A 27,689-nucleotide genomic window follows, 5' to 3' on the forward strand; every position below is an offset into this window, starting at 1 on the left:
AAATTTTTTGACTTCTGCATTTAAGGGAAGGGAGTTCAGAAATTAACCTTTGCCCCAAGTGCTGACCTGTTGCTATGCTCCCTCCCACAAAGAAAAAGGATGATTCTAATGATCTTGTTTATGTGTATTTTATTTGTAATTATTGATTCTAGTTAAATAGTTTTGATGATCAGACTTGATGGCATCAATATACGGTTAATATGTCACCTAAATAAATGTACTTAGTAATAAAGAACTTGCATATCCATTTCAGAATCATGGTTTCAAGAAGAAAGAGGAAGCAAACAAGAAGCAACACAGAAGATTTCAAGAAAATAACAAAAGATAATGAAAGTTGTGAAAGAAGTAATGAGTTTACTTCACTTAAAAATAGTAATGAAGTGGGGTCTAGAAAGAGAAAAGGACTAAAGCAGTCGACGACATTAAAGAAAACATGCCGTGTACAAGTAAAAAAAGAGGATGATTGCAAGCAAAGTCCACATACTTCTGAGCTACATAATGTTGAAAAGAGACTTAATAAGAAATTGACTAGTGAAAAACAAGTAAGGATTTCTAAGAAGAATTCTCAAAATTCTAAGGTTAAAACTGAACCTTCTGCCACATGCCAAACAAAAGACAGTCATCCATGTGCCAAAGATGCTTGCACAAATATTTTAGACAGCAGTGGCTTCCTTTCAGCACCAGAACTAAATATTAATTTTACTCCTGATACTCTGAGTACTGATCTTAAAGATCCCAGTATAACAGACACACAATTTTCTAAGGCAGAAGATATTGACTTACCTAAATGTGGAGTTGAAGAAATTAAGGAAAGCTCTTCTGATAGTGAATCAGAGTGGGAAGAAGTACAAAATGATGAAGAACTAAATCTTGATGACTATAAACCAGAAATCCCTTCAGAAGGCGTTGAAATCACTGTTGATGTTCCTGGTGTAGTAAGACAAAATCGGAAAAGAGCTTTGCTTGATATTGAAGCTATTATTCGCCGTCATTTGAATCGTTTTAAAAAAGATGTTCAACTAAATTTACATAAAGTTCATCTGTTATGTCTTCTAGCTCATGGATTACAGCTGAATAATTTTTTGAATTCTGACCTTTTAAAATGTTTGGCTCTTTCTATCATTCCACCTGAAATATCAAAATTTTCCTCACAATCTTTAACAATAAATAACCTTGAAGAACTTGTCTTTTGGTGTCATAACTTAATACAGTATGAGAAAAATCTTAATTGCACAGGCCTATGTTCTTTATCACTGAACTGTTTTATACAAGGATTTGAAGAATGCAAGGTATATAATGCTTGTTTTCTTAACTTGATTCTTATTATCATTGCAAGAACATTGGGTTTAGATGTCCGACTTTGTATTTCTCTTTATCCTCTATCTCTTAAACCAAAAAATTTAATTTCTACAAAACAAACAACTAAGAGAAGAAAATCTTCACAAAACATAGTAGAAGATCATAATACTTTAGAAGGAGACTGTGAAAAAAAAATTACAAAAAAAAGTATAAATAAAAAGCAAGCTAAAAAATGTCCAGTGGTAAATAAATCTTTATCTGGCGATAATGCTTTAAAAGGTAGTGAAAAGGAGCATGAAGTGATTGAAAAAAAAGGTAAACCTATTTTAAAAGAATTGGAAAATGAGGAAAATAAGAATTCAAGTAAGTATACAAAAGGTAAGAATAAAAAGAGACAGCAATTGGAGACAATACAGAAAGAAACAGAAAAGAAAAATACTGTTATTTCCTCAAGGCCAAAGAGAATTGCCCAGCCAAAGTCATTTAAAAACCTTAATGACAGCAGTGGTAATAGTGATGAAGGAAGTGACAAGGAATTTGTAGCTGTTGAAAATGGTAGTGATAATTCTAGTGACTCAGGTAGTGATGCTGATTTTGTTCCTCTTCAAAAGAAACAAAAGTCAAAAATTCAGAGGGTTTTCTCTGAAACTGTAGTTAAAAGTTCAACTAAAGAGCAACCAAGAAAACAAAATAGAAAGATCTTATCTCCAGATTCAGATGACAGCATTACAGTTATATCAGAATTTCAAAGGGGACCATGTGAATACTGGCTTGAAGTGTACCATAAATCAATGGGAAAATGGATTTGTGTTGAGTGTACTACAAGGCTCATAGACCAACCTTATGAAATAGAAACAAAAGTTTCTCAACCTGTTACTTATGTATTGGCTTTTGATAATAACAATTATGTTAAAGATGTTACCAAAAGGTATTCTGCTAAGTGGTTAACCCATACAAGGAAGTCAAGAATAAACCAGGAATGGTGGGAAGAAAGTTTAAGACCATTTGCTTCCTGTAGGGGTCAAAGAGATAAAAAAGAAGATGAGCAGTTAGAAAAAATGCTAATAAAGATGCCATTACCAAAGACTATATCTGAGTAAGGTATTTTTTTTTTATTTATAAAATTATTCTTGAGTAATTGTTTTATAATTATTTTGTCTTGTATCTTGTGAGGTATGCAAGTGACTGATTGAATTTCAAAATTTCTAAATAATCCAGCAGGTTACCCTCTAAAGATTTGAAACAAAATTACCCTTCATCTTTAAGTACAGATACTGTGTGATATACATTCATATTTATTACTTAAAGCGGTCCCAGCCAACCAATGGCAACCCCGCTGTCAGTTACACATAATTTAGCAGTACTCTTATATACTCCCTCTCCTGTTTGCCCAAGTACAGGGAGGGAAAAAACCTGCCATGACCAAAAAAGATTGATATGAACAAATTGAAAAATAATAAAATTACATAAAAAATAAAATATACATATAATTAAATTTCAGACAAAGTCCAAACTTCATTGGAAAGATCTGCATCTGTTCACAGTCTGTTGGAAAGCTAGCAGCGCTAGGACCTGCCGAGAAAAGAAGTTCCAGTGCCAGGAGCTGCCGAGAACAGAAATGCCAGCACAAGGAGCTGGAGTTTCAGTGGATATAGCAGACTCACAAGCCTTCACGATTTCACAGAATTCTAGGTAATTCGGCATACACCATACTGCATTACAAATCCAAGGCTTCCAGGTGCAGAAGAGTCTTCCGCCTAAGAAATATTGCAGTTGCAAAGGCTTGGAAAGCCAAGAAGTTCTCCTGTTCGTCAACTAGAATTGTCTCGCAGCCTTCTGCCATAAGATTGAGATTACTAACCCGAGATACCAATTCAATTCGTAGATCGCAGTACTCCTCACAGTTATACATAATATATTCCCATGATTCTCTTTTGTTACAATGGCAACTAGATCTTTCATTAATTCCTAAATAATGCAACTTTGCATTAATCGTACCATGACCAGTTAATAAGAACATAGCTTGTAAGTTTGGGGCAAACCATTTGAATTTTATCGAGGCTGCATTTCTTAAATCTGGGAAAAATTTTTGTGTAATCTGCCCTTTATCACAAACACTCCAACGCTCTTGCCAGACTTTTACTTGTCCTTTCCTTCCTCGGATCTGCCAAAATGTCCACCTGTATATTCAGAAAAGAACAGGGAATGCCACGGTGGATGAAGTAAGCCAATGCACAATACAATAAATGCAGATCAATAGGCAATTTTCCAGTCACAATCTGCAAAGCTGGGATCAACACAGTTCTGCATGCCATGCACATCCTAAGGAGCATTACTCTTTGAATGGAACTGAGCTTTCTAGTAAATACTTTTCCACTTACATGTTCAAACCAAATTGGTGCACCATATGTTACCATGGGGATAAATACACATTCATATAGCAAGTTCAGCACCTTACCTTTTATTCCCCAGCCAACTCTAGTGATTCGAGTAATCATCCCAACAAATTTCCTCACCTTTTCTAATAGATAAGTAACATGTTAGTTGAAAGTCAAAGATCCGTCAAACATAATGCCTAAATATTTACACTGTGATATACAGTTAAACTTTAAAACTTTCCACAAAGTTTCACTGTACAGGAACTCCCCGACTTACGGAAATTCGACTTTATGTAAGTTTTTGCCGCCGGTGAAAACTTTAAAAAATCGTGGAAACGTATTTTGTATCCCATAGGAATAAATGGAGGTATCATGAAAATATCGGCATCAATGTGATCATTGGGGTTTTTTTTTTTTTTTTTTTTTTTTTGTAATTCGTTCCAAGTCCTTGGAAGTTGAAAATTTTGCTATATTACTAAGCTATTTATCTCTTTAAAAGGTCATATTTATAATGGAAATTGCACTACACTTTCATCATTATCATATGTTCTCGTTATAAGAATCAATTTTGAACGCCTCTGTGATATTTTTTTAAAGCACATTTCTGGAGGTCACGACGACAAAACAATTTGCGTTTTCTGGTTTATCGGGCTTTTCTGTTAGTGCAATTTATTATAAATGGGTAGTAAACTCAATCTTATTGCATTTGCTGTAATACCGATAACTGCAATTGTGTGAGTTTTTACACTATTATGGTGAAATGTGATCCCTTCACTGAAATGTTTAATCATATAAAAAACAAATTTTCAGAAACTTCTCTTCATTCTTATTTACGTATTATAATGATGAAGGGAAAGGGACCAACAGAAAGTGCAAGTGCTGGCAGTGCCAGGAAACGAAACACAATTGATTTAGAAATGAAGATGAAAATGATTAATAAGCACAAAGCAGGACAAAGTTTGTCATCTATTGCGAGGGAAATAGGTCTCGCTGCTTCAACAGTGAATACTTTTTGAAAGGACAGTACGCGTATAAAAGAACACGTTTAAAGGATCAATGCATTTAAGATCAACAGTGATCGCAAAACAGCATTCAGGTGCTATATTGAAGATGGAACAGCTGTTAATAATATGGATGGAAAATCAGATTCAGAAGTAAGTGCCCCTGAGTCTAATGACATTCAAGCAAAAGCAACAAGTATTTATAAAGATATTAAGGATAAGTACGGTGAACCCCAACCCAAGTGCACGGCAAGCAACGGGTGGTTTAATAGGTTCAAGCATCTCGCTGGTTTCCACAGTGTTAAAGTATGCGGTGAAATCGCTAGTGCCAATTCTGCAGCTGCAGAGAAATTTTGTGATGTGTTGGAAAAAATTATTGATGAAGGTGGCTATTCAATGCAGCAAATTTTTAATGTTGACAAGACTGCTCTGTATTGGAAAAAAATGCCGAATCGAACATACATTGCCAAAGAGGAAAATACAATGCCAGCAGGAGATTACAGATTAAAACCACTGCTTGTATACCATTCTGCAAATCCTCGTGCATTTAAGGGCATCAATAAAGCCACCCTACCTGTGCATTTCTGATTGAACCAGAGAGCATGGATAGCAATATCTCTCTTTCAGGATTGGTTTAAATGCTGCTTCATTCCCGAGGTTGAAAAATATTGTAAAGATATTAGATAATGCTCTTGGACATTCTATGCATCTAGATGATATCAATTTGAACGTGAGAGTCATATTTCTACCACCAAACATGACTTCACTCATCCATCCTATGGATCAGAGTGTTATTTCAAATTTAAAAGCATACTATTCACACATAACATTTGCTCAGACATTGTCTACTGCAGACAATGCCTGAGCAATAGACGATGAGAAAAATTTTACGTTGAGAGACTTGGAAATCTTACAGTATTTACCATGCCATCTTAAACATTAATAAGGCCTGGGCAGAAATTAATAAAAGTTGTTTAAATGGTGCATGGAAGAAAATGTCCACGGCACGTAAAAGACTTCGAAGGATTTGAAAAAGACGAATCATATGAAGAGGTTACATATAAGATTGTAAAGGTTGCAGAGCTACTTCAGTTGGAGGTCGATGTCAAAGATGTGCAGGCGTTAATAGAGGAAGAAGAGAAGGAATTATCTAACAAAGAACTTATTGCCTTGCAGGCAGCGAGAGTAAAAGAAGAAAATACTGACGAAGCTCAAGATGAACCAAATGAGCCCAGATGCTTCATCACTAGGGAGATGGCAATGGCATTTCGTGAAATTGCATTGGCAGTGGCGAGGTTTGAGAAGATGGATCCTGACAGTGAACAATTCTTAAAAGTTAACAGAGGGGTGAATGATATGTTTGCTTGCTACAAAGAAATCTACGATGTAAAGAAAAATCCCACCGTCCAGTCAGCCATTAATATATTCTTTCATAAGTGATTGAGTGGCCAACCCCTTCTAAATATCCACAGCCCTCAACCTCCGCAGTGGCATACTTATGCTGAAGGCGTCGATTCTGTCAACGATGCTCAAGAAGTAAAACTTACTGATGTTATGCCTGTCTCCTCTCTTTTTTTTGTAATTTTAGTTTTGAAATTTTTTTTAAATTGCACACTTTTGTAATTTTTTCTGCACATGAGATAAAAAATTGAATAAATACAATAAATAATTCTATTTATACGTTCATCAAACATTTCTTTTTTGATTCAATCAATTCAGTGAGCACAGTTGCGAGTGCTGCACAAGCATGGGATGGGGGAAATTTCGACTTACATAGCGTTCCGTGGAATGCAACCCTTACGTAAGGCAGGGAGTTCCTGTATATCACAGTGTCTGTATACTTAAAGATAAACAGTAAAGTTTTGTAGATAACAAATAAATAAAGACTCATCAATGTGCAACTGACTTGATGAGTGCAGAATTTCCATGTTTTATATATTTTTGATGTCACATTATTATGATTGATTGGTATCTGTTGCAGTTTTTTCAGTAACATATCAGTACGATATATTCACATTTATTAGCATTAACATTAGTAGTGGCAAGAAACTTCCCATTTCATCCATTCATTCCCTCTGATACTTTATCTAGTTCTTCCTTGAATTTATTTAAGCTATCAACCCCAACAACAACAGATGGAAGTTTGTTCTAGCAATCAACTACCCACTGGCTAAAGGCAAATTTCCACACATGTATTATGCAACTGTCCTTCCTCAATTTGAATTTGTGCCCAATCGTGTGTAGTCTGAACAAGAGGAAGAATTCCATTAGCATTCAGTTTTCTCAATCCATTCAAAGCCTTGAGTACATCAATCAGATCACCTCACAGGTGCCTATTCTCCAGATGCTGCACTTTACAGAACTTGAAGCCTTTATTGGTAAGAGCACCCCTTAAACCTAAGACCTCTAATATTCCAAAGGTCTTAGGTTTTACCATGCACACCTCAAACAACAACTTGACAGAATTTTTGCAAACTATCACTGTAGTAATGTCAGAGATGCAGATACCAACTGGTTTAACTCATATTACCTACTTTTAGTGTGCTCCGTCAAATTCACATCCCAAGCCCAAACAAGTTCAATACCCAAAGCAACTGCCAGGGAAGACTAAAATGATTCTAAATCATTAATATTCCAGTGGTTAAATTTTTATTTGCAGTGTATCCTTGGAATAATTCTTTCTGCAGACAGACTGCCATGAGTTGGCTTTTACACTGGTCTAGTTTCATTATCAGACCATAATGTCAGACTTCAATAATTTTCCATGGTGGAATAACCAGCTCTTAACTGATTTTAACTCACTTTAGGAAGGATGTAGATCTGCTGGAATGGGTGCAAAGAAGGGTAACCAGATTGGTTCTGGGAGCAAAAGGCTTAAATGCTCTTACCTAGAAAATCTTCAGTTCTGCAAATTGCAGTGTCTGGAGGCTAGGCACCTGCATGGTGATCTGATTGACGTGTTTAAAGACTTAAACAGATTGAGTAAGATATATGTTAATGGCATTTTTTTTTCTTTCTGAGACTGCATACATGAGGGGGGCATAAATTCAAGTTGAGGAGGGATGATAGCATGATAGATGTACAGAAGTTTGCCTTCAACCAGCAGGTGGTTGATTGTTGGAACAAGTTTCCATCTGTTGAAGTGGATGGTTTGAATAAATTTAAGGAAGGAACTAAACAGATTCTTGGAGGGTATGGATGGGTGAAGTGTGTAGTTTTTTTTTTTTTTTTTTGGCTGATGCTATATAAGCTTGCTTTTTTGCATTATTTGCCTCTATTACTACCTCAAAATTTAATAATTATCTTATTTTCTTTAACTTGAAATTGAATTTGCTTAATTTAATAAATTTGATTTAATAAAATTATGAAGATCATTTTCCTGTATTCAGCTAGAATATGGACATTTACTGCCTGTAATAAAGGACACTATTTACTGTATGAGTATAATCCTGGATCCTTAATTGGTCCTGAAAATGCCTAGTTTCAATTTAATCTTCCTCTCCCCACTTTCCCATTTCTCTTGCACACTGATTTTCAGTAACTAAGATTAACTTTATGGAAAAACAATTGATGGGAGAACTAGATCATGTTAGCATCTGGGATCTCACTGGATTTAGAGTCAAATCATTACTCACCAAACTATTCTTCTTCTTGCTCAGATTACAAACCTGAGGGGGCATAAACTGAAATTGAGGAAAGACAGTTGTAGAGTAGATGTGTGGAAATTTGGCTTTAGCCAGTGGGTAGTTGATTGCTGGAACAAACTTCCATCTGTCGTTGTGGAAGTTGATAGCTTAAATAAATTCAAGAAAGAAGTGGACAAACGTTTGGAGCAAATGGATAGGTGAAATGGGAAGTTTTTTTTTTTTCTGATGCTGTATAAGCTTGCTTTTTTGCATCAAATGCCTCTGCTAATGCTAACTCTGGAATAAGGCTAATCACTAACTCTGACTCAGTGTAGACTACTGGTTACACAGCAGACAGATTAATTTAGAAAAAAATGTGTTCATGTAGAACTGCGAATTTTACTTTCTGTAAAATTCACTGAAATTACTAAAGTTTAACTTTGTTCTGTTACCTTTCCTCCTATGTAAAAGTCCCTCTTGTTTCTCGTCTGGTGTCTTCCAATTGACTTAATATACTCAACTTGAGATTATTCAAGATTTTTATTATTATTTTCATTTATCAACACTGATGATGTTAATTATTTCTGATATACATTTTTAACTAACATTATCATTAGTATAGGCATATGATGCAAGAAAGCAAGCTTATACAGCATCAGCCAAAAAAAAAAAAAAAACCCCATTTCACACATCCATTCACTCAAAAAGTTTGTCTAGTTCTTCCTTGAATTTATTTAAACTGTCAACTTCCACAACAACAGATGGAAATTTGTTCCAGCAATCAACTACCTGCCAGCTAAAGGCAAATTTCTGCACATCTATTCTACAACTGTCTTTCCTCAATTTGAATTTATGACCCCTCAGGTTTGTAATCTGAGCAAGAGGAAGAAACATAATGAATAACAGCATCCATTTTGCTAGTAAAAATGTTCTTGCATCTACTTAATAAACATAAACAAAATAAAATATTTAATAATAATTATCCATTTTGTGTAGTTTATTAGATAATTTATATTTGTATTTAGTCAGCGAATGCCAGTGACAAAACTACCATACTGCCAAGTCTGCCACCATGACAGAGACAAGCTTGAAGAGTCAAGTCCTGATAGTTGATTTGTTATTGTTGTTAATGACCTCATGATGTGGCTGTTTGAAAATCTCATGGGAGAGACAATTTATAGTTTTGCTTCTGTTAGATGCAAGGTTACTTTACTAATGATTCCTGATGCACAAGGCCTTTTCTCTAGCATCTATTTTCTCATAAGAGGGAGGGCATACATGCCCTTATTCTTTCTTAACATATAGAAGTTTCAGTTGCCAGTCTAATCATATACTATTACTACATATTCTCTATTCCATGTGCTAATAATAATCACATATCCAGCTTGTTAGCTGGGGGATTATAAGACTGTTTCCCTCCTCCACCTCCCACACAAACATGACATGGCTCTCCTGTAGTGGTCAGTGTGTTTTTGTGGACCAATTTGCATGTTGTGTGGGTTGAAAAACCTTGAAATAATTCATAGGGGGAATCCTACTCCTTCTCCTGAGATTGGCTAACTGCAGACTTGATTCAAGAGGACTTTAGAAATTCCTCCAGTCTTTGGCAGGAATCAAACCCAGACATCTCCAAAAGTGGCAGAAAGCAGTGTATCCTGCTGACTAAGCTGCTATGGAAGTCACTCTGTACTAATTCATTTACACCAGTTATGACAGTCTACAACTGTCATCACTGGTGTAAATCAATCACCACACAGTAATACAGGAAGTCTTCACTGTTCATCATAGTTACGTTCCTAGGACCACATGAAAATAACGGAGCCAATCAATCTTATGACCTGTATTCTTCTCATTTCTCTCTGGCAGCCTAGTCAGCATGATACATTTGCCATCCGCTACTCATTTGGAGAGATCTGGATTAAATTCTCATCAGCGAATGGAGGAATTTCTTAATCCAGACCTCTCCAAATGAGTAGCAGATGGTAAATGTATCATACCGATTAAGCTGCCACAAAGAAATGGGAATTCTCTTCAGTCAGGGCTGTAGTTAGCAAACCTCAGGCAGAGGAATAGAGTTTTTTTCCCTGTGAGCTATTCTGAGTTTATAGCGTGTGCAACTTGAAAATAAGTCATAGCTTCTACAGACAAAATACACAACATGGATATGAATGACAAGCTCAGACAGTGATAAAAATAGTAATTTGAATAATAACTTCTACTCTTCCCCTGCACATTTTTTTGTTATTATTGTTATTAGCTATATAATGCAAGGAAGCCTGAGGCTTATGCTGCACCAGCCAAAAAAAAATTCCCGAGCTACCCTGAGAGAGAGAGAAAGAGGAAGAGTCAAAAGTAGAAGGGAATCACCAAGAAGAGAAGAATGATGATATCCAGCTCAGGACCCTGGGTGTGCCAAGCCCATACTCACTAGATGTGCATTACTAGCTTTGTTTTTGAGCTGCTCACACCAATTGACTTTTTTGAATATGGCGAGTCCTTTTTGTAATATGTACGAAAGTAATATTTTACATTAATCATTGAATTTGTCTTTTTGAAGGCATTTTAACATTTCTCCCTTTTGAAAATTAAATTTTCTGCTGGGATTTTTAACAAAAAAAGAAAAAAACTTTCAGAGTTAATGTGCCATTCAGTATTTGAGAATTTACTGTCATACATGGTTAGTGGTTTACAAATATCTGAAAGTGTTCACTTTTTTTTTTAATCACTGTATATATACACTTCTCGTCTTCTTTAATGCTGCCAAATGGCATTTGCGACTTCGTTTTGATATTATTCTCTGTCTAGCGCTGCGTGTAGAATTAGTGCTGTTGTCATGTGAAGCCAGGTGTTGATGTTATCTAGCCATGCCATTTTCGGTTTGCCTGGGCGTTTCTTGCCTTCGATCTTTCCCTCCAGGATGAGTGGTAGTAGGTGATATTTTTGTTGGTTCCTAGCGATGTGACCTAGGTATTTACATTTCCTGCTGATGATGGTTTTGAGCAGGTCCCGTTCCGTGTGCATGGCCTGCAGGACCTGTACGTTGGTTATCTTGGCTCTCCACGGGATTTTCAGCATTCTTCAGTAGAGCCACATTTCGAAGGCCTGGAGCTTTTTTGTAGTGGCTGATGTTAGAGTCCAGGTTTCTACACTGTAGAGCAGTATTGGCCAGATGTAGCATTTCATATATATATATATATATATATATATATATATACACAGTAGCTGTAATTAAAGTTTATCTACTTTGGCTTCTCTGTAGAGTAATTCATGAAAAGTTCATTTTGTAAGAATGCTATGGAGACAATGTGCAGATAACAATTATGCAAAAAAGCAAATAATTATTTCAAAAATTACCACCAGAAAGTTGGGACACAGGTACCATACAGTACAGACATGTAGCAAGATTAAGGAAGGAGTCGTCAGGATGTGTCACTCTTCAATCATGCTTATTAGCATTAGTAGAGGCATATGATGCAAGAAAGCAACCTTATACAGCATCAGCCAAAAATAAGAAAAAAACCTTCCCATTTCACCCATCCATTCATTTCAAATGCTTGTCTTGTCTAGTTCTGCCATGAATTTATTTAAGCTATCAACTTCCACAATGACAGATGGAAGTTTGTTCCAGCAATCAACTACCTACTGGCTAAAGCCAAATTTCCACACATCTGTTCAACAACTGTCTTTCCTCAGTTTCAGTTTATGCCCCCCTCATGTTTGTAATCTGGGCAAGAGGAAGAATCCTACCATCATTGAGCCTGCTCAATCCATTCAAGGTCTTATTCATGTCAATCAGATCTCCTTGCAGGTGCCTAGTCTACAGATGCTGCAATTTGTAGAACTTAAGCCTTTCTTTGTAAGAGTACCCCTTCGTTCCCCTCACCAGTCTTGTTGCCCTTTTCTGTACTCGTTCTAGCAACTGTACAACCTTCCTAAAATGAGGCTACCAGACCTGTATGCAGGGCTCAAGGTGTGGCCTGACCACTGCCTTGTACAACGAGATAATCACCTCCTTGTCACTGCTAGCAACATTCATATGTATCATTGACAAGACTCCATGACCTGCTCTGGCTGCCTGTCTGCACTTCTGCACTTCTCAGCAAACTTCATATCTGACTGCACAATTGCCCTCAGGTGTAACACCACCCAGTTGGTATGTTACTCTCGGGTTACTGCTATCCATATGCAGTACTTTACATTTGTCATGTTAAACTTCAGTTGTCATATTAAACTCCATTATTTTCCCTGTTGCCACTTCTCAGCCCAGCTTTTCCAGATCCTGTTATAGCAGCAGCAGCAGCATGCTGTCATTACTGTTATTAACAATCCTGCCAACTTTGTATCATCTGCAAACTTTGACAAACTTCATCAATATCATTGATAAATATACAAAACAACAATGGGCCCAACACTGAACCCTGGGGGACACCACTAATAACATTAGTCCACGAAGAGCTGTGTCCATTAATTACCACTCTGTCTTCTCCCACTCAACCATCCTTTTATCCATTGTAGCAACTTGCCCTTAATGCCATACTGCTCCAATTTGTACAATAGTCTTCCATGTGCAACAGTATCAAAACCTTTTCTGAGATCCAAGTATATGATATCAAAATTATTTTTTGCATCCAGCTCCTTTATGACCATGTCATAGTATCCAATCAAATTGGTCAGACAAGGCTTCCCCTTAACAACCCCATGCTATGTCTGAATTATTACTGCAGTCTTGTCTAGATGATCCTGCAATGCTTCTTTAACCAGTGACTCCATTATTTTCCCTGGAACAGAAGTCAAACTAACAGGTCTGTAATTTAATATAACTGGATAGATTCCATCCACCCCAGGTGCCTTTATTATGTTTAACTTCAACAATTTCTCCTTCGCATTGCTCTCAGTTATTACAAAATCATTTAACTCTCTGTTAGAGTTTGATAAACATCTGACCCTCTCCTCCTTGAATAACTCTTCCTGTGTTAATGTAGATGCAAAATACCTCATTTAGTTTGGCAGCTATCTGAGAATGATCATCTACAGTCAAATCATTGACATCTACAGTCAAACCATTGATAAATCTGATTCATCCCCTTCCTTCTATAGTTTATAAAAGTAAATAAATCTTTGCTGTTTTTCTTTGCATCCTTTGCCAAAGATTTCTCCTAATCTGCCTTTGCTTGCCTAACCTCCTTTGTGACTTGATTACAGACTAGCTTATATGTACCATAGGCTGCTGTGTTGCCTGATAATTTATATGCATCCCATGCATTTTTCTTCTCTGTCACACATCCATTTGGGCCTAAACCTAAGACACTATTTCTTAGTTGGAACAAAAAAGCCCAGTAGTTTCCAAGATTACTTCTTTGAATACTTACCATTTGGAATTTGCTGTTGGTAACATCATCAGTTGGTCCCATTGTATAGAATTTAAAATATCTCTGAGACCACTGTAGATACCTTTACAAAAGCAAAAACCTTTCCCTTTACCCATGATGATAGTTACATCTTTTAAGTAAATCCCACATCATACATTGTGATCACTGCCACCTAGTGGTTCCTTTATGTTTAAATTATATTGTAGGACTTCAAAATACTTATACTGAAGGACTATTTTCAACAGTAGCACTTAACTAACCTTTTAATGATCTTTAGGCAACTTACATTTTATTTATTCATTTAATTCACTGCAGGATGGAAGCCGCCTCAATGATTCAGGTTGAGGGAAATGGACCATTCTCTGCCATGCTGGTCCAGTGTGGGTTGGCAGGTCAACTGTATTTAGCAGTCAGGGGCTTGAACCCCTGTCTACTCAAAGAGTGTGTGCTACTGCACTCCCGCTTCTGACCACTTGGCTACAGAGGCCGCTGGTGGACCTAATGGAGCTTACTTTAACTATTTCAGGTTGGGAGATTAGAAATAAAAATACTCTCATCAGAATAACCAAAGACCCCCCCCCCTTAATCTACTGTAAATTTGTTGGGAGTAGACTGCAATAATTTAGAGTTCTAAATGATGGGAGGATTTATAATTTCAATGGTAGTCATCTTATTCTAAGGTGATATATCATTGTACTGGTTATTTTCCCTATGGAAGTTATGTAGATGTACCTTTGGTTCTCTGGTAAATAATAGCACCGATCCGTTTTCAGTTTTTTAGTCTAAGCAGACAGCTAAGTTGTTTTTAACTATAGAAGAATTTCTAGGTTTTTTTTTTTTTTTTTTTTTTTATAATTTGTAGACTGAGATTTGTGTTAAGGCTGCTGTGGATATGCTTGAGACTCATCAATTAATTCAAAGAGGTTGAAACTTTATAATGGTTAGATATTGCTACTGACATTGGAAGGAAACTGGCCAGGTGTTCTGTTATCAAGTTTATGGATTTGTATGAGATGGTCTATAATCAGAAGGAGTTTCCCTACAAATCCAAATGATTGTATAAGAAAAGTGTACACACACACACAGTATATTGTATTTTATTAATTTTTTTTTTACTTTTTAGATTCAAGAACCATCCTTTATATGCTTTAAAGAGGCATCTTCTTAAATTTGAAGGTATCTATCCCTCAGATGCACCAACTCTAGGTTTTATCAGAGGAGAGCCAATATATGCTAGAGAATGTATTCAGTCATTGCATTCTCGAGAAACCTGGTTAAAAGAGGCACGTGTGGTAAAAATTGGAGAAGAGCCATATAAGATTGTGAAAGCAAGACCAAAATGGGATAAAGTATGTTATTTCTGCTATTATTTATTTAAGTTAGTCTAATATAATAATGATAATAAATCAATTAGTTTGGGAAATAGTACATTGGAGGGAGAAATATATGGACATATACTGTAACTTATGTTGAGTGGCTCTTGAACATTAGTTCAACTTGCCATGGTATTCTGGGATGATATGTAACTCTGTAAAATGCCAGGATTGAATATAGTGCTATGTTTGTGCAGTGTTGTTTAGTTATTTCTGGCCACTTTGCTACTAGGAAGCAGCAAACCCTGGAGGATGCATCTCAGTACCTGTCCATACCACAAGGAGGTGGGTCACAACTACATGTACTGAGGAAGCAGGTCGGGCATACACATGACACCCCCCCATGCATTTCAAAGTGAACATGGGGGATCCAAATTCCTCAACGTTAAGGGAGGGGGGAAAAGTTTCATCTCTAAAAGAGGACATGTACTGACCCTATGAGCACTAAGATTATCATAAGAATCAGCAATCCTACTGTCACAGGAAAGGTGAAGAAAGTGTATCTCCCAGGGCAGTCAGCATATATCCCACCTCTTAAGATATCAGTTATGCACAACCTTTCCTAGTTTCATCTGTCTCTCATCCTAGGAAAGAAATAAAAAAAAAGAAGAAATAAAATAAACAACACAAGACAATACAACATATATTAAAAAGAATCCCACAAAACATTTGTTCTCTGCCAGTCTATTGTGGTCGATTGTTGATTTATCAATTATTTGCTTGTAGAAATAGAGAGGTTGCAATGTAGAAGACATTGCAATACTTGATTTAAGTAACAAGATTGCAGTAAATCTGGAGGCACACGTTTAAAGATTCTAAAATTTTGCAGCACGCTACACTCTGTAATCACTACTATACTCGTATATTCACAAATAGGAAGTTATTTCTGTTGGTTATATTTAATAATACACCTATTATTTGTGTAGTATAGGTGAACAGATCTAATAATAGGAATCAAAATGTGATGTCACATTGACTGCCAGAAGGTGCTTGGATTGGTGCAACATAAATAAACGAATTTTTTGTTTGAATTAATTTTTATTATAAAACTTGAATTTATTAAGTTTTTCCTAATTTGCATTTTCCACGGCACACAGATTGAGAAACACTGGGTTACTGTATAAGCTAGAAGATGTTGGGATTGCAGATACTTCTCAATGTTTCTTCCCAGTGTTTCTCAATCTGTGTGCCGTGGAAAATTTGCATTTTCCACGGCACACAGATTGAGAAACACTGGGTTACTGTATAAGCTAGAAGATGTTGGGATTGCAGATAAGCTCCTGAAGGTTGTCATTAATGGTTACTCTTTAGATTGGGCTAATGTAAGATGTGGGGGTTCCCAAAGATTGATACTTTGGGATTGGGGTTACTATTGTTTTTGATTTTCTTAAATGACATCAGCAAAGGGATAAAAACATTAAAATCTGCTGCTAATGATATCATCAGGAGATTTGTTAAATGGTTACTGAGCAACACGTTTTTTGGGATGACTGTATAAGACCTTGAAATTTGCTGCTGCATTAATGCAGCAAAATGTAAGGTCTTATACAGGGTGAATAGCAACCTCAAAATAACTTGTACATTTAGTGGGTCTGAATTTAAAAAAGTAGTTGAAGAAAGGAATTGGGAGTTACAGTATGGGTAGGCATGAAGTTCTCTCTGTATTGCATACAGGCAGTAGAGGGGGCCCATGGTGTGGTCTATTGTTTATTTATCAATTATTTGCTTGTAGAAATAGAGAGGTTGCAATCCAACTGTACAAGGCAATTATAAGACCACTCTTGTAATACTTTGTCCATGTTCGGAGACCACACCAAATAAAAAGACATTGAGCTTCTTGAAAGAGTCCAAAGATGGACAATATGCCTGGTGAGAAGGAAAAGGGCATTCATATGAGAAAAAAACTTTTAATGTGTGGGTTCAACAGAGTTTGGTAACTAGGTATCTTAGTGGGGACTCAATTGAGGTCTATAAGGTTCTAAGAGGAGAAGGTAAAATGAAAGAGGGAAAAATTTTCTCTGTTATAAATGATTCCAGAACAACATCATCAATTCAAATTATAGAAGAAAAAGATATAGACTGGATTGTAGGAAGTTTTCTGTTAACTGGTGGTTGGGCCATTAAGGCTGACAACTTAGGGAAATTCAAAGGTCAGCTGGATTGGTATCTACATGAGGATGGAATTACATAGGTAATTTATTTTATTGGGAACATTCAAAATAACTAATGTATGTTTCAGCACCCCATAATTTGAAGGAAGTCATTGCAAGATTACATATCTTGCTATCTGAACACAGTGGATATATGCTTCAGTGCATACAATTCTATATTTGTAGAAGTGCCTCTGCCTACTGTGTGGTGCCTCAGTAGCCAGGTGGGAAGGAGCAGCAGTGCGTAGCACACGCTTCTTGATTAGACCGGGGTTCGAACCCGTCACCACCAAATACGGAGGATGCGGAAAGGTCAGGGAATGACCATCGCATATCCCGGAGCAATATGGCCTTAGTTGCTAATGCTCCTAAAAAACAAAACAAACAAAAGCCTACTGTGTGGCGCCTCCGTAGCCAGGTGGGCAGGAGTGGCAGTGTGTAGCACACGCTTCTTGATTAGACCGGGGTTCGAGCCCGTGACCACCAAATACGGAGGATGCAGAAAGGTCAGGGATTGACCACCGCATATCCTCGGAGCAATATGGCCTTAGTTGCTAATGCTCCTAAAAACCAAACAACAACAACAGCCTACTGTGTTATGTAGATAGCTCACTTGTTCTAGAGTTACAGCAGTGCTTGTCCTATTCTGCATTCTCACAATCCTTTTTGTCTATAGTTCTGAAAATATAAGTCATTCATGAACCTGTTGCAGATTTTTATCAGATGAGAGTTATATGTTTCCAATATCTAGGTCATCTTATGTATTGGAAATGTGTATATTCTGTGGACGCACATCATAATGATATGTGTATGGATTCATGCATAAGTTGTACTGTCCTTTGTGACAGTGTCATGGGTTGCCACTTCTCACTCATTTGGAGAGGTCTGGATCTGACTCCTGTTTATGACCAGAGGAATTTCTAAAGTCCTCTTCAACTGAGGTTGTAGTTAGCTGATCTCACTCAGGCAGAGGAAGTAGGGTTCCCTGTGAGTTATTCTAGTTTTTTTCAGCCTGCATAACATGCAAACTGGCCTCTGAACACATACTTGGAAAGAATACATAATGGTGCAATGTCATCTAAGTCACTGATGTGCCTAAAAACCCGATAACGTAAGTTGCACTTTATTATGGGAAAAATGACACACCATCTGTGTATCTGAAGATCAGCAGCAATTCTGATGGAGGATTTGCACATTCTGAATCATTTGAGGATATCCTTGGTAGCTGCTTTCCATAGAGAATTACACATTCACTTTTTCTCTGAACAGTTCCACTTTTGAATAATGGTGCTCTCTGGTACCACATTCCAAAGCAACTAGTGAAATATCCACCCATATAGTAGCTTCTCCACAAACAATAACTTTCTCTGTTTATTTATTTATTTTTTATGGCATTGGAAATGTGGGATGGGACTTTATGAACACTATCTATTTTTATGTATTATAGGTGATTCTTGATTAGAATTAGTTTTCATTTTTATTCATTAATATGTGCAGGTGACAAGAGAATTCAAGACAGATCTTCCGTTAGAACTTTTCGGATACTGGCAGACAGAAGAATATGTACCACCTGCAGCTAAGGATGGAAAAGTTCCCAGGAACGAATATGGGAATGTAGAGTTATTTCAGCCTTCTATGCTGCCCAAAGGAACAGTGCATCTGCAGTGTAAGTACTAATTTCAGGTATATTTCAGTTCAGTAAATAGGACTTCTTCAAAAATGTAGTAAATATTTATGGTAAACTTTGATATATTTATCAAAATTTGTAAAAGAGAATGAAGGCATTTGAAATTCAATATTTGATAATTCCATTGTTTTTTTTTATATCTGTATATATTTATGTCAAATTTTCATATCTATTAAACATGTTTTTTGAGTAATTATTTATTTTTAGGCCTTTCCTTTATGGGAACCGATATGCTACAAATACAACTGGATGAAAAGTCTTTGGAAAGCTTAATATATTATCCCTAGAGTAATCATTTGGGGTGTCTGAAGTACTCCAGTGATGCTTAAAATGATTTTGCCAAAAAAATGTAGATTCAATGAAATGATAGACATTTAGAAGCACTATCAAAGGCATTTAGGTGGAAGAAATATAATTTTGGGAGTAGGGGCCTTTATGTGGGCAAGGGTTAAATAGCATATGGGGTGTTTTGAACATTCCAACAACCCCTAGAAATGCGATAAAACTTTACAAGGCTAGCAGTGGTGGTGGTGGTGGTGGTGTGAAAGTATTGTTTTTAGTCAGAGATAGGAATGATTTTTGTAGTAAATAATTTTGAAAAAATGGAATACAATTAAATGGGAAAAAATTAAAATAACTAAAACAGAAATAATTGTTTTTGTAACAAAGATAAGGTGGAACATTAATTGGTGCATGGGACCAAGACTGGTTGTGAACAGAAACTGCACCTTTTTTCACCTTCTATTTATAAAGGCTTCTGGATTCCTTTATTACTGTACAGTATTTATTACATAACTGCAGTAAAAATACACATATAAGAGATTTAAAAGGATTTTATTAAACAGATTTAAAAGTATTTTATTAAACAGATTTAAAAGTATTTTATTAAACAAAAAACAGTACAGCAGTATATATAAAATGTACAGTATGATGTAGTAGGCACTAAATTAATGTTAGTTGTACTCTTTTTTTTTTTTTTTTTTTATGACATTTATAAAACTTTCAAAACATACACTGGTGTTCAAAGAAAGTGCATCACCTAGGAATTTCTAACCCTTTTTCGCAATGGTATGTTACTTTAATGACTAGCATCACAAATAGAAATATAAACAAAAGATATTTATTAATAGTTAAGGCAAAGCTAAGTAATATTTGACAGGTGCTCTCAAAATATTCCAAAATGAGCATTTGCAACCTTTATACAACAGTTTTGGTAAACACGACAGTTACAGCTGAAATGTTATCAGAAGCCCTCAATTTGCTTCAGTTTGTCATTTTAAATGAAAAAAAAAATGAAAAGTTCACCAGGTGCAAATTAATATTTAGTTGAACTGCTTCTGGCCCTGATGACAGCATCACACCGTCAAGGCATTGACAAGATCAATTTCTGAAGATAATCAACTGATAGTTTGTGGTTCCAAACACAAATTATGAAGTTCACGAAAGGTCTTTGGTTTCTTTCTGGCAAATGCAGATTCCACACGATGCCAATAGTTCTCTATAGGATTCAGGTCCAGGCTGTTTCTTGGCCAGCTAAGAGTTGTAATGGACCATTCTTCCAACTATTTTTTTCACCTGTAACAAATGTAAACATGTTGCTGTCGAATCTCTAATGCAAAAATGAAGCTAAAATAACTACAGAAGTGCCTACTTACACTTTTCACCCAATGACAAGGAGCAGAGTCGTCCTGAAAGATGCAGTTATTTGGCAGATTGAAATGGTCTCTAATGGTTGGCAGCAATTTGCCTTCCAATATAACCAGGTATCCATTGGCATTTATGGAACCTTTTATAAACTGCAGGTGACCTGCTTCATGATACGAAATGCTCCCCCATATCATTTGGCTGGTAGGGAACTTCACTGTAGACACCATACAGTCTAGATGGTATTCTTCACCACATCTACGTGAATCGTTTGTTTCCCATGAAAATAACTGACTTCCACTGCTTGGGGGTCCATTTGACATGCTCCTTACACCAAATTAATTTTCATTTTTGTGTGAGGAGGGGCTTCTTCTTAGGACAACAGGCTACAAGTCCATTTTTGAAGAGGCATCTTCTGACTGTTACTGCATTTTCTACCATTCCTGTGTGTTCTTCCCATTCTCTTTTCAGCTCAGATGAAGAAGCTTTACGGTCTTTAAAGCATAAGCGCTTCAAAACAGTCCTGTTTTGGCCTAGAAACTCGTTTGCATCTGGTTCTTTTTTCCCTATCAGCAGAACCAGTATTCTTGAGTTTGGAAAGGAATCTACTTACTGTCGACTGATTACAAGACACTCTATAAGTAATATGACAGGAAGAACAGCCTTCCTCACGTAAAGCAACAATGGCACTCTTTCTTCTTGGCATCAACTACACGTAACTTGCCATCCTGACATAAGCAAGGAATGACTGCAACTCTTGGTGAGTGCGCTTATATAACTGAAAGTAACAGTTGATGCAATATTATGTCATCATCTATGCATGTCAATCTTATCTGATGCAATCTGTAAGAAATATTGCCATATACTTATGTTATTCAGACGACAATTACAATTTTAAGGGGTGATGCACTTTCTTTGAATACATAAACATACATTTACATAAATGTATTAAATTTGATAAATTTACTTTTTAAAATTAAGTGCAGGGAGCATCCTGATTGTGTACATTCCAAAATCTTGAGATTGCCATTCCATATTACAGTTTCAAGCACATTGGTAATTAATTGTGGCATCCAAATGTCAGAACCAACCACTGAGAACTGGTGTATAATGCTTGCATGTGTTGGATTAACTTTTGATTTAAAAAAAATAAATAAATAAAATAAAAAGCACCTTGCTTTTGTTGCCAGATACTAGTGTATTGTTTAATATTTATCAATTCAAGCTTTTGACATGATTCATCAGCCCACACACACTATGGAATGAATTCTGAGAACAATAATACAGTCCAGTCGGGACTACTGCATTTTTGCCCGATTAAGTGGCTGCCCCAATTATCTGAAGTTTCATGTAAATAGTTAAAAATGCAATGTATCCCCCCTTTACAATTGGTTCACTGTACAATCAAATCACGTTACGATGGAATCACCATAGTAAAGTACCGTTCACTATACGACGTGCAGTAAGCGCTGGTCATTGTGATCACGTTTGTGAATTGAATTTTAATTCTATTAAACAGCGATTCTAATTAACGAAAATAGGAGGAATATTATCTACTGACTATAAAACCTTACCAATTAAAAAATTAAATGATACGTGAAAATCGGAAGAATATATGTGATAATTGGAATAATTAATACGTACTGTAATATGTACGTACGAACTAGTTGACATTTCTGTTCACTGACATTTGTGGGTGGGGGTTAAAATTTAAAACAGTAAAAAGATAAGTAATCAATAACAAAGAACACGGCACACAAATTGCAAGTAACACAAAATGCGCAAGTGAGAATGGAGTAACGAGTTACAAAGCTTTAAAAATAAGAATGAAGAGAAGATCTGAAAATTAATTTTTTTATATGATTGAAGATTTCATGGAAGTGTAAACACATTTCACCATAATAACCGACAGAATTCCAGCTGTCGGTATTATCGCAAATTCAGTAAGATCAAGTGTACTGTCCATTTATGATAGATTTCACTAACAGAAAAGCCCAATAAACAGGTGACTGCTAATTGTTTTTATTGTTTTATGGTTGTGACCTCCAGAATTTCGACCAAACTACGTGGTACCGTCGGAGACAATCGTAGGGTAATTTCCAGTGCTGCGGTCTCCTGCCCCGATTAAACAGCATGCCGTCCCAATTAAGCGAAGTAAACCATAGCTATTTTCTCAATTGGTTTATGTTTTTTAAGATTTGCCCCAAATAAACGGCTGCCCCGATTAACCGGTGGCACAAATAACTGGAATCCACTGTATTGATTGATGCAAAATCTCTCATTTTCACGTTAGTCAGGATCATGTCCAAAAAATATATTTTTAGCCAGAGTAATTAATTATTGGAACAAATGTCCATCTGGTGTTGTGGAAGTAGGTAGTTTGAGAAGATAAGACAAATTATTAGAGATGTACAAGATTGTGTATATTTAAAAAAAAAAAAATTTTTTTAATAGCTGATGTCATATAAGCTTGCTTCTTTGCATCATTTGTCACTACTAATAATTATTCTTTGATATTCATTATTATTATTTTTAGTTTTGGCTTTGATTGGCCATCTTAGTTAACGAAGACCTTGGTTAATGGAAGCTTGGATAGTAGAGGTCTGTATTTTATATTTATAGTACTTAAGGGAGGCTCGATTGGGAAAAAAATTTGATAAAAACTCTTTGCTGCCATGTTATGGTTTCTAAAAATGGAGCACAGTGACCACCACAAATGACCAGTTAGGTTTTGAAAATTTTTTTTAAAATAATTAAGGTATTCTAACAGTGCATAAAAATTGTCTTATTCACTGCCACTGCTATATATATATTTTTTTAAAATGGAGTAGCAAATGCAAAATTAAGAAATTAAGAAAAAAATTGTCACTATGAAATTTAGACTTTATTTTTACAATGCATATAATGCTCTTAACCAGAAAAAAAAAAAAGTCAATGAGAAGCTTCTGTATATGGTTGCATTATAATCTACTAAAAGTGGAACATGGAGAGAGGTGAATGTTATTAATGGGTTGTTCAAGCAAGGTTTGGATAATATCCTGGCAAGGGAAAAAAGTCCTTGATAAAGATTCATATATGGCTGTGTTCTAAATTTCTAAAGGGTGGAGTGAAATTCTGCTTATGAGACATTATTAGGTTACAGAGTAGTTAAAAAAAAAAAAAATTACTGCAACTATAAAGATATTACAGAATTTTGCTGAATTATTAAAGAGGATAAAAAAGTAATTAAAAATGTTCATATGCAGTTAAACATATTATGTGTTGTAAGAAATCGAGGTGTGTCTAATGTTAAAAGAGGGGAAATGTGAAATTTTTAAAGGTTAATGTTAAAAGCTATTCTTAAAGAGGGGGGAAAAAAAGACAAGCCAGTACTGAGCAAATGGTTTTTCTTTACTAGCAGTCTTAGCATTGCCTAAAATGCTTTGCTTGAATTCACAGTATGAAAGAAATGGTGACTTATTTATCAGCTGCTTGAGTATCACATCAGTTTTAAATGTTATGTTATGCATTTTGGCAAGGCAGCAAAAACTAAAACACTAGAAATTAATAGTTGCTGTCTCTATTTTTTTCATTAATATTCTAGAATACTTTCTCTTTAATTTGTTCTGAGGTAATACTTATTATTGTTTTTCATTTGGAGAATTACCTATGACAAGTACTAGAATTTTTCTTTTATTTCTTATATTAGATCCTGGACTGAATCGTGTAGCAAAAAAGTTAGGAATAGACTGTGCACAGGCAATGATTGGATTTGATGGAAACTGTGGTGGATCATTTCCAGTGTAAGTTCATTGTTTTAGCATTTCCTCTTCCTTTTTGTTTTTCTTTAATATCAAAAGAATTCTTCATAATTTCAAATATAAGGTCTCTATCCTTGCATATTCCTCATTCACTCTGCAACACTCATAGCACCAGGATCTACCAACACTCTAATTTAAAAGTTGTCTTTAGTGCCAAGGTGGAGAGTTCTGTAGATACCATGAAAGTGTACATGTCTATATCTAGATTTACAATCTAAGATGTAAATCTAGACTTTTGTACGCTTCAGAAGTTTAGGTCTCAGTTACCTCCCACACTACACTTACATGGCATTCACTCAAATTAATACATAAAAAGATCAGTTACATATTGATATGTAGATATGTAAAAAGAGTCAGTGAGATCGATAAGTAATATGGCTCAAGATTCAGTCAGATGCTTATACATGAATGCTTAGATGGCTGAGTCTTCAATTGAGGCTGCAGTTAGCCGATCTGAGGTGGAGGGGTTAGAGGTTTCCCCCTGTGAGTTATTCTGAGGTTTTCCAGTCTGCAAAAAAAAAAAAAAAACCACCGTATGTACCACTACGGTGGTTTTTTTTTTTTTTTTTTTTTCCAGTTCTTGGGTTTGGGCGGCCCAAGACTGGAAAGCTGGCACCCAATAGTATTGCACTTTCTCTGTTGGGTGTAGAATTGTGCTTTGGCACTATAGCTAACAATAGTAGAAACAGGTCCGGCTCCACGTGCTGGGAACGGGCATCAGTTGGCAGCTGTTGATGTCAGCTGCCTCCTGATGGCAAAGTGACCTGACGTTAACAGTACACTAAACACACAAACACTTCTTTAATACGTTTTAATCTTTCCTATACAAAATGATGTATTAATTTTAGATATTAGCGTTGAAATTTGTAAACATCTCAAAATTTTTCTTGTTTTGGATACTCTATTTCTTAGCTATCTTATCTATCAGGCCCACTTTACAGTTTTCTGTATTCTTTAAATGTACTAGGTGGAGATGGGCATATGCCTAGGAACCACCCCGACACAGTATACACACACACACACAGTCTGCATGATATGCAAATCATAAATATGTTTCTACAGACATAATACACAATGTCACAACATGGTCTTGTTCTAAGTTTCTGATGTGCCTAAAAAATGATACTACAAAGTAATGTGAAAGACAAAAATATGTTACACAAACATAACTCACACAGAAAAGGTGAGGGCTGAAGTTTTATAATGATACTTAAAATATGCTGTTAAAATGTTGAAACATTAGGGGAATTTTGATGGCACAAATGAAAGAACATAGATACTTGCTGAGACTGTCTTAAAGTGCTACATTTGACAAAATATGAAAATACAAACCCAACATCTGAAGAAACTTTTTTGAGACTATTTATCTCCTTTACCTGTTCTTAAGAACAGCAGTGTGGATGTGCAATAACTTTTTGAATATATTCTGAATGTCAGTCTAAATGTAAAATAAGCTGAACAGAAAATAAATTTGCTGCTGCTGCTGCTCCATCTTAATAGTGGAAAAACCCCAAAGCCTATGGATGAAAATATGTGGACTTTCGATAACTCCAAAATTCTGCAGACAGGCTAAGCTGTGTACCTATGATCCCTGTGCTATAGTTACTTCACAGAAAAGTACCTATCTCACATGGGACTGTTAGGAAAAAATCTAGTCCAGAATGTATTTATACCTCGAATAATGGCACCTTTAAACATAACCAGTTTTGTCTGTTGTTGTTGTTTGAGGTTTTACTGCGTAATGGCAGCTAAAGGCCATTATGTGCCAAGCAATGATAAGTTGTCTGGTGATATTTAACTTTCGTTAAATATCACCAGACAAAAACTGATTATGAAAGAGTTTAAAGCCAAACAAATAATGACCCTTAAAATTAAGCAGAACTTTTGTCGGTAGCAAGGGAAGAGGCTAGAGGCCAGCACCTGAAATGAGCAGACGTGCACACCTGAAAGCTAATGGCACTATCCTGCAATAAAACCAAAAACAACAAACAAAACTGCTTCTAAACTACTGACTCCCTCAGTTAATTACAAACATGGAAATAGAAGTAAATACTTTGTTTTGTTGATGGTTATGAAATTATTCTACACCCAAATTGTAATTTGTTTGGTCAGCTGTAGAACAAATGATTCTAGCAATTTAGTTAAACAATTTAGAAAATATGTTGGTTTTTTTTTTTTAAGATAATACATATCCATAGGAGAAAATGTTAGTTTAAATTAACAGGACCTTGAAAATTAATTGGGGGGGGGTAGACATTTTTCATAGCATTACTTGGGGATTGTTTACCATATTTGTTAAAGGAAAAGTAATGCGAGTTAACTCTCTTCACTTAAAAGTATAAATTAAAAACTGAAAAAATAGTAACTTGGTTAAAGAAAATCATGATCGTTTAATTTTTCTCTTAAGTTAAAAAGCATTTTTATAATACTAGTTGAGTGTTCTTGCTCATTTTTTGCTTACTTGTAAATATAAAAGCATCTAAGTAGCTAATGGGATGATGTACTAAAATTTTTTAAAATGCTTTCTATTCAACTTAATACTTGAATATAGAGCTTCTATTGATAGTACCAGCAGTAAAAGTTTCTGATTTTGTTTCAACAGGTTTGATGGATGGGTAGTATGCAAGGAATTTGAAGATACACTTATAGCTGCTTGGGAAGAAGATCAGGCTATTATGAAGGAAAAAGAACGAGAGGTAAGTATTATTATGTATTTAACATTGTTTTGTTGTTAATACAGGGAATGATGGATTCTCTAAAGGTATACCTTTCTTTCTAGAAACGAGAAAAAAGAATTTATGGAAACTGGAGGAAACTAATAAGAGGACTTCTGATTAGAGAGAGACTTAAAGCCAAGTACCATTCTGGAGATTAAGTTGCTAGCTGCAGCTATTTTGTTCCTTTTTTATTGTAAAGCTAAACATTTTAGTTCTAACAAACGTTGGTATTTAGTAAAAAAAGTCTGATTTTAAAGTTTCGTGTAAATACATGTTAGCTCTTCACAGAGAAAATATCTGTTATAAATTCAAGCTAAAAACTTTAGCAAATTAATATTTTGAGGATGTAATCTTCTTTGATGTAATTATGTTGACTGCACACTAGAACCTTGGCTTTTTAATATATGAAAAAGATTTTTCATAGTTTTCACAAGGACTTTACATAGTATTATATTCTCCGAAGGTGTAGTATTATAGTAGTAGTATTATATTCTGCTGTTTATATAGTGATTTAACAAGATAATTGAGAAAATAACATTAACCCAGACACAATATGGTTTAAGTTTTTATTTTTCTAGCAAATATCGTTAAACTTGTTATTATTCAGTTTTGATACCTATTTAAGCAGTTATTTTTTCCGAGTCC

General features: G+C 35.5%; 1 protein-coding gene across 1 annotated transcript in view; it reads left to right on the plus strand.

The window, feature by feature from the left end:
- Xpc (DNA repair protein complementing XP-C cells homolog) overlaps window positions 1-27,458 on the plus strand; it is a 34,693-nt gene extending 7,235 nt beyond the window's left edge. Inside the window, exons 2-7 of the mRNA XM_090383285.1 lie at window positions 254-2,395; window positions 14,797-15,022; window positions 18,694-18,862; window positions 24,216-24,309; window positions 26,930-27,023; window positions 27,107-27,458. Coding sequence (XP_090239411.1) covers window positions 258-2,395; window positions 14,797-15,022; window positions 18,694-18,862; window positions 24,216-24,309; window positions 26,930-27,023; window positions 27,107-27,202 — 2,817 coding nt within the window. The 5' untranslated portion in view covers window positions 254-257 and the 3' untranslated portion in view covers window positions 27,203-27,458. The remainder of the gene's footprint in view (window positions 1-253; window positions 2,396-14,796; window positions 15,023-18,693; window positions 18,863-24,215; window positions 24,310-26,929; window positions 27,024-27,106) is intronic.
- Window positions 27,459-27,689: the final 231 nt, after the last annotated feature.

Source organism: Mastigoproctus giganteus, chromosome 10 (genome assembly GCF_048544385.1).
Source record: "Mastigoproctus giganteus isolate SK-2022 chromosome 10, ASM4854438v1, whole genome shotgun sequence".
In the NCBI taxonomy this organism is placed as follows: domain Eukaryota; kingdom Metazoa; phylum Arthropoda; class Arachnida; order Uropygi; family Thelyphonidae; genus Mastigoproctus; species Mastigoproctus giganteus.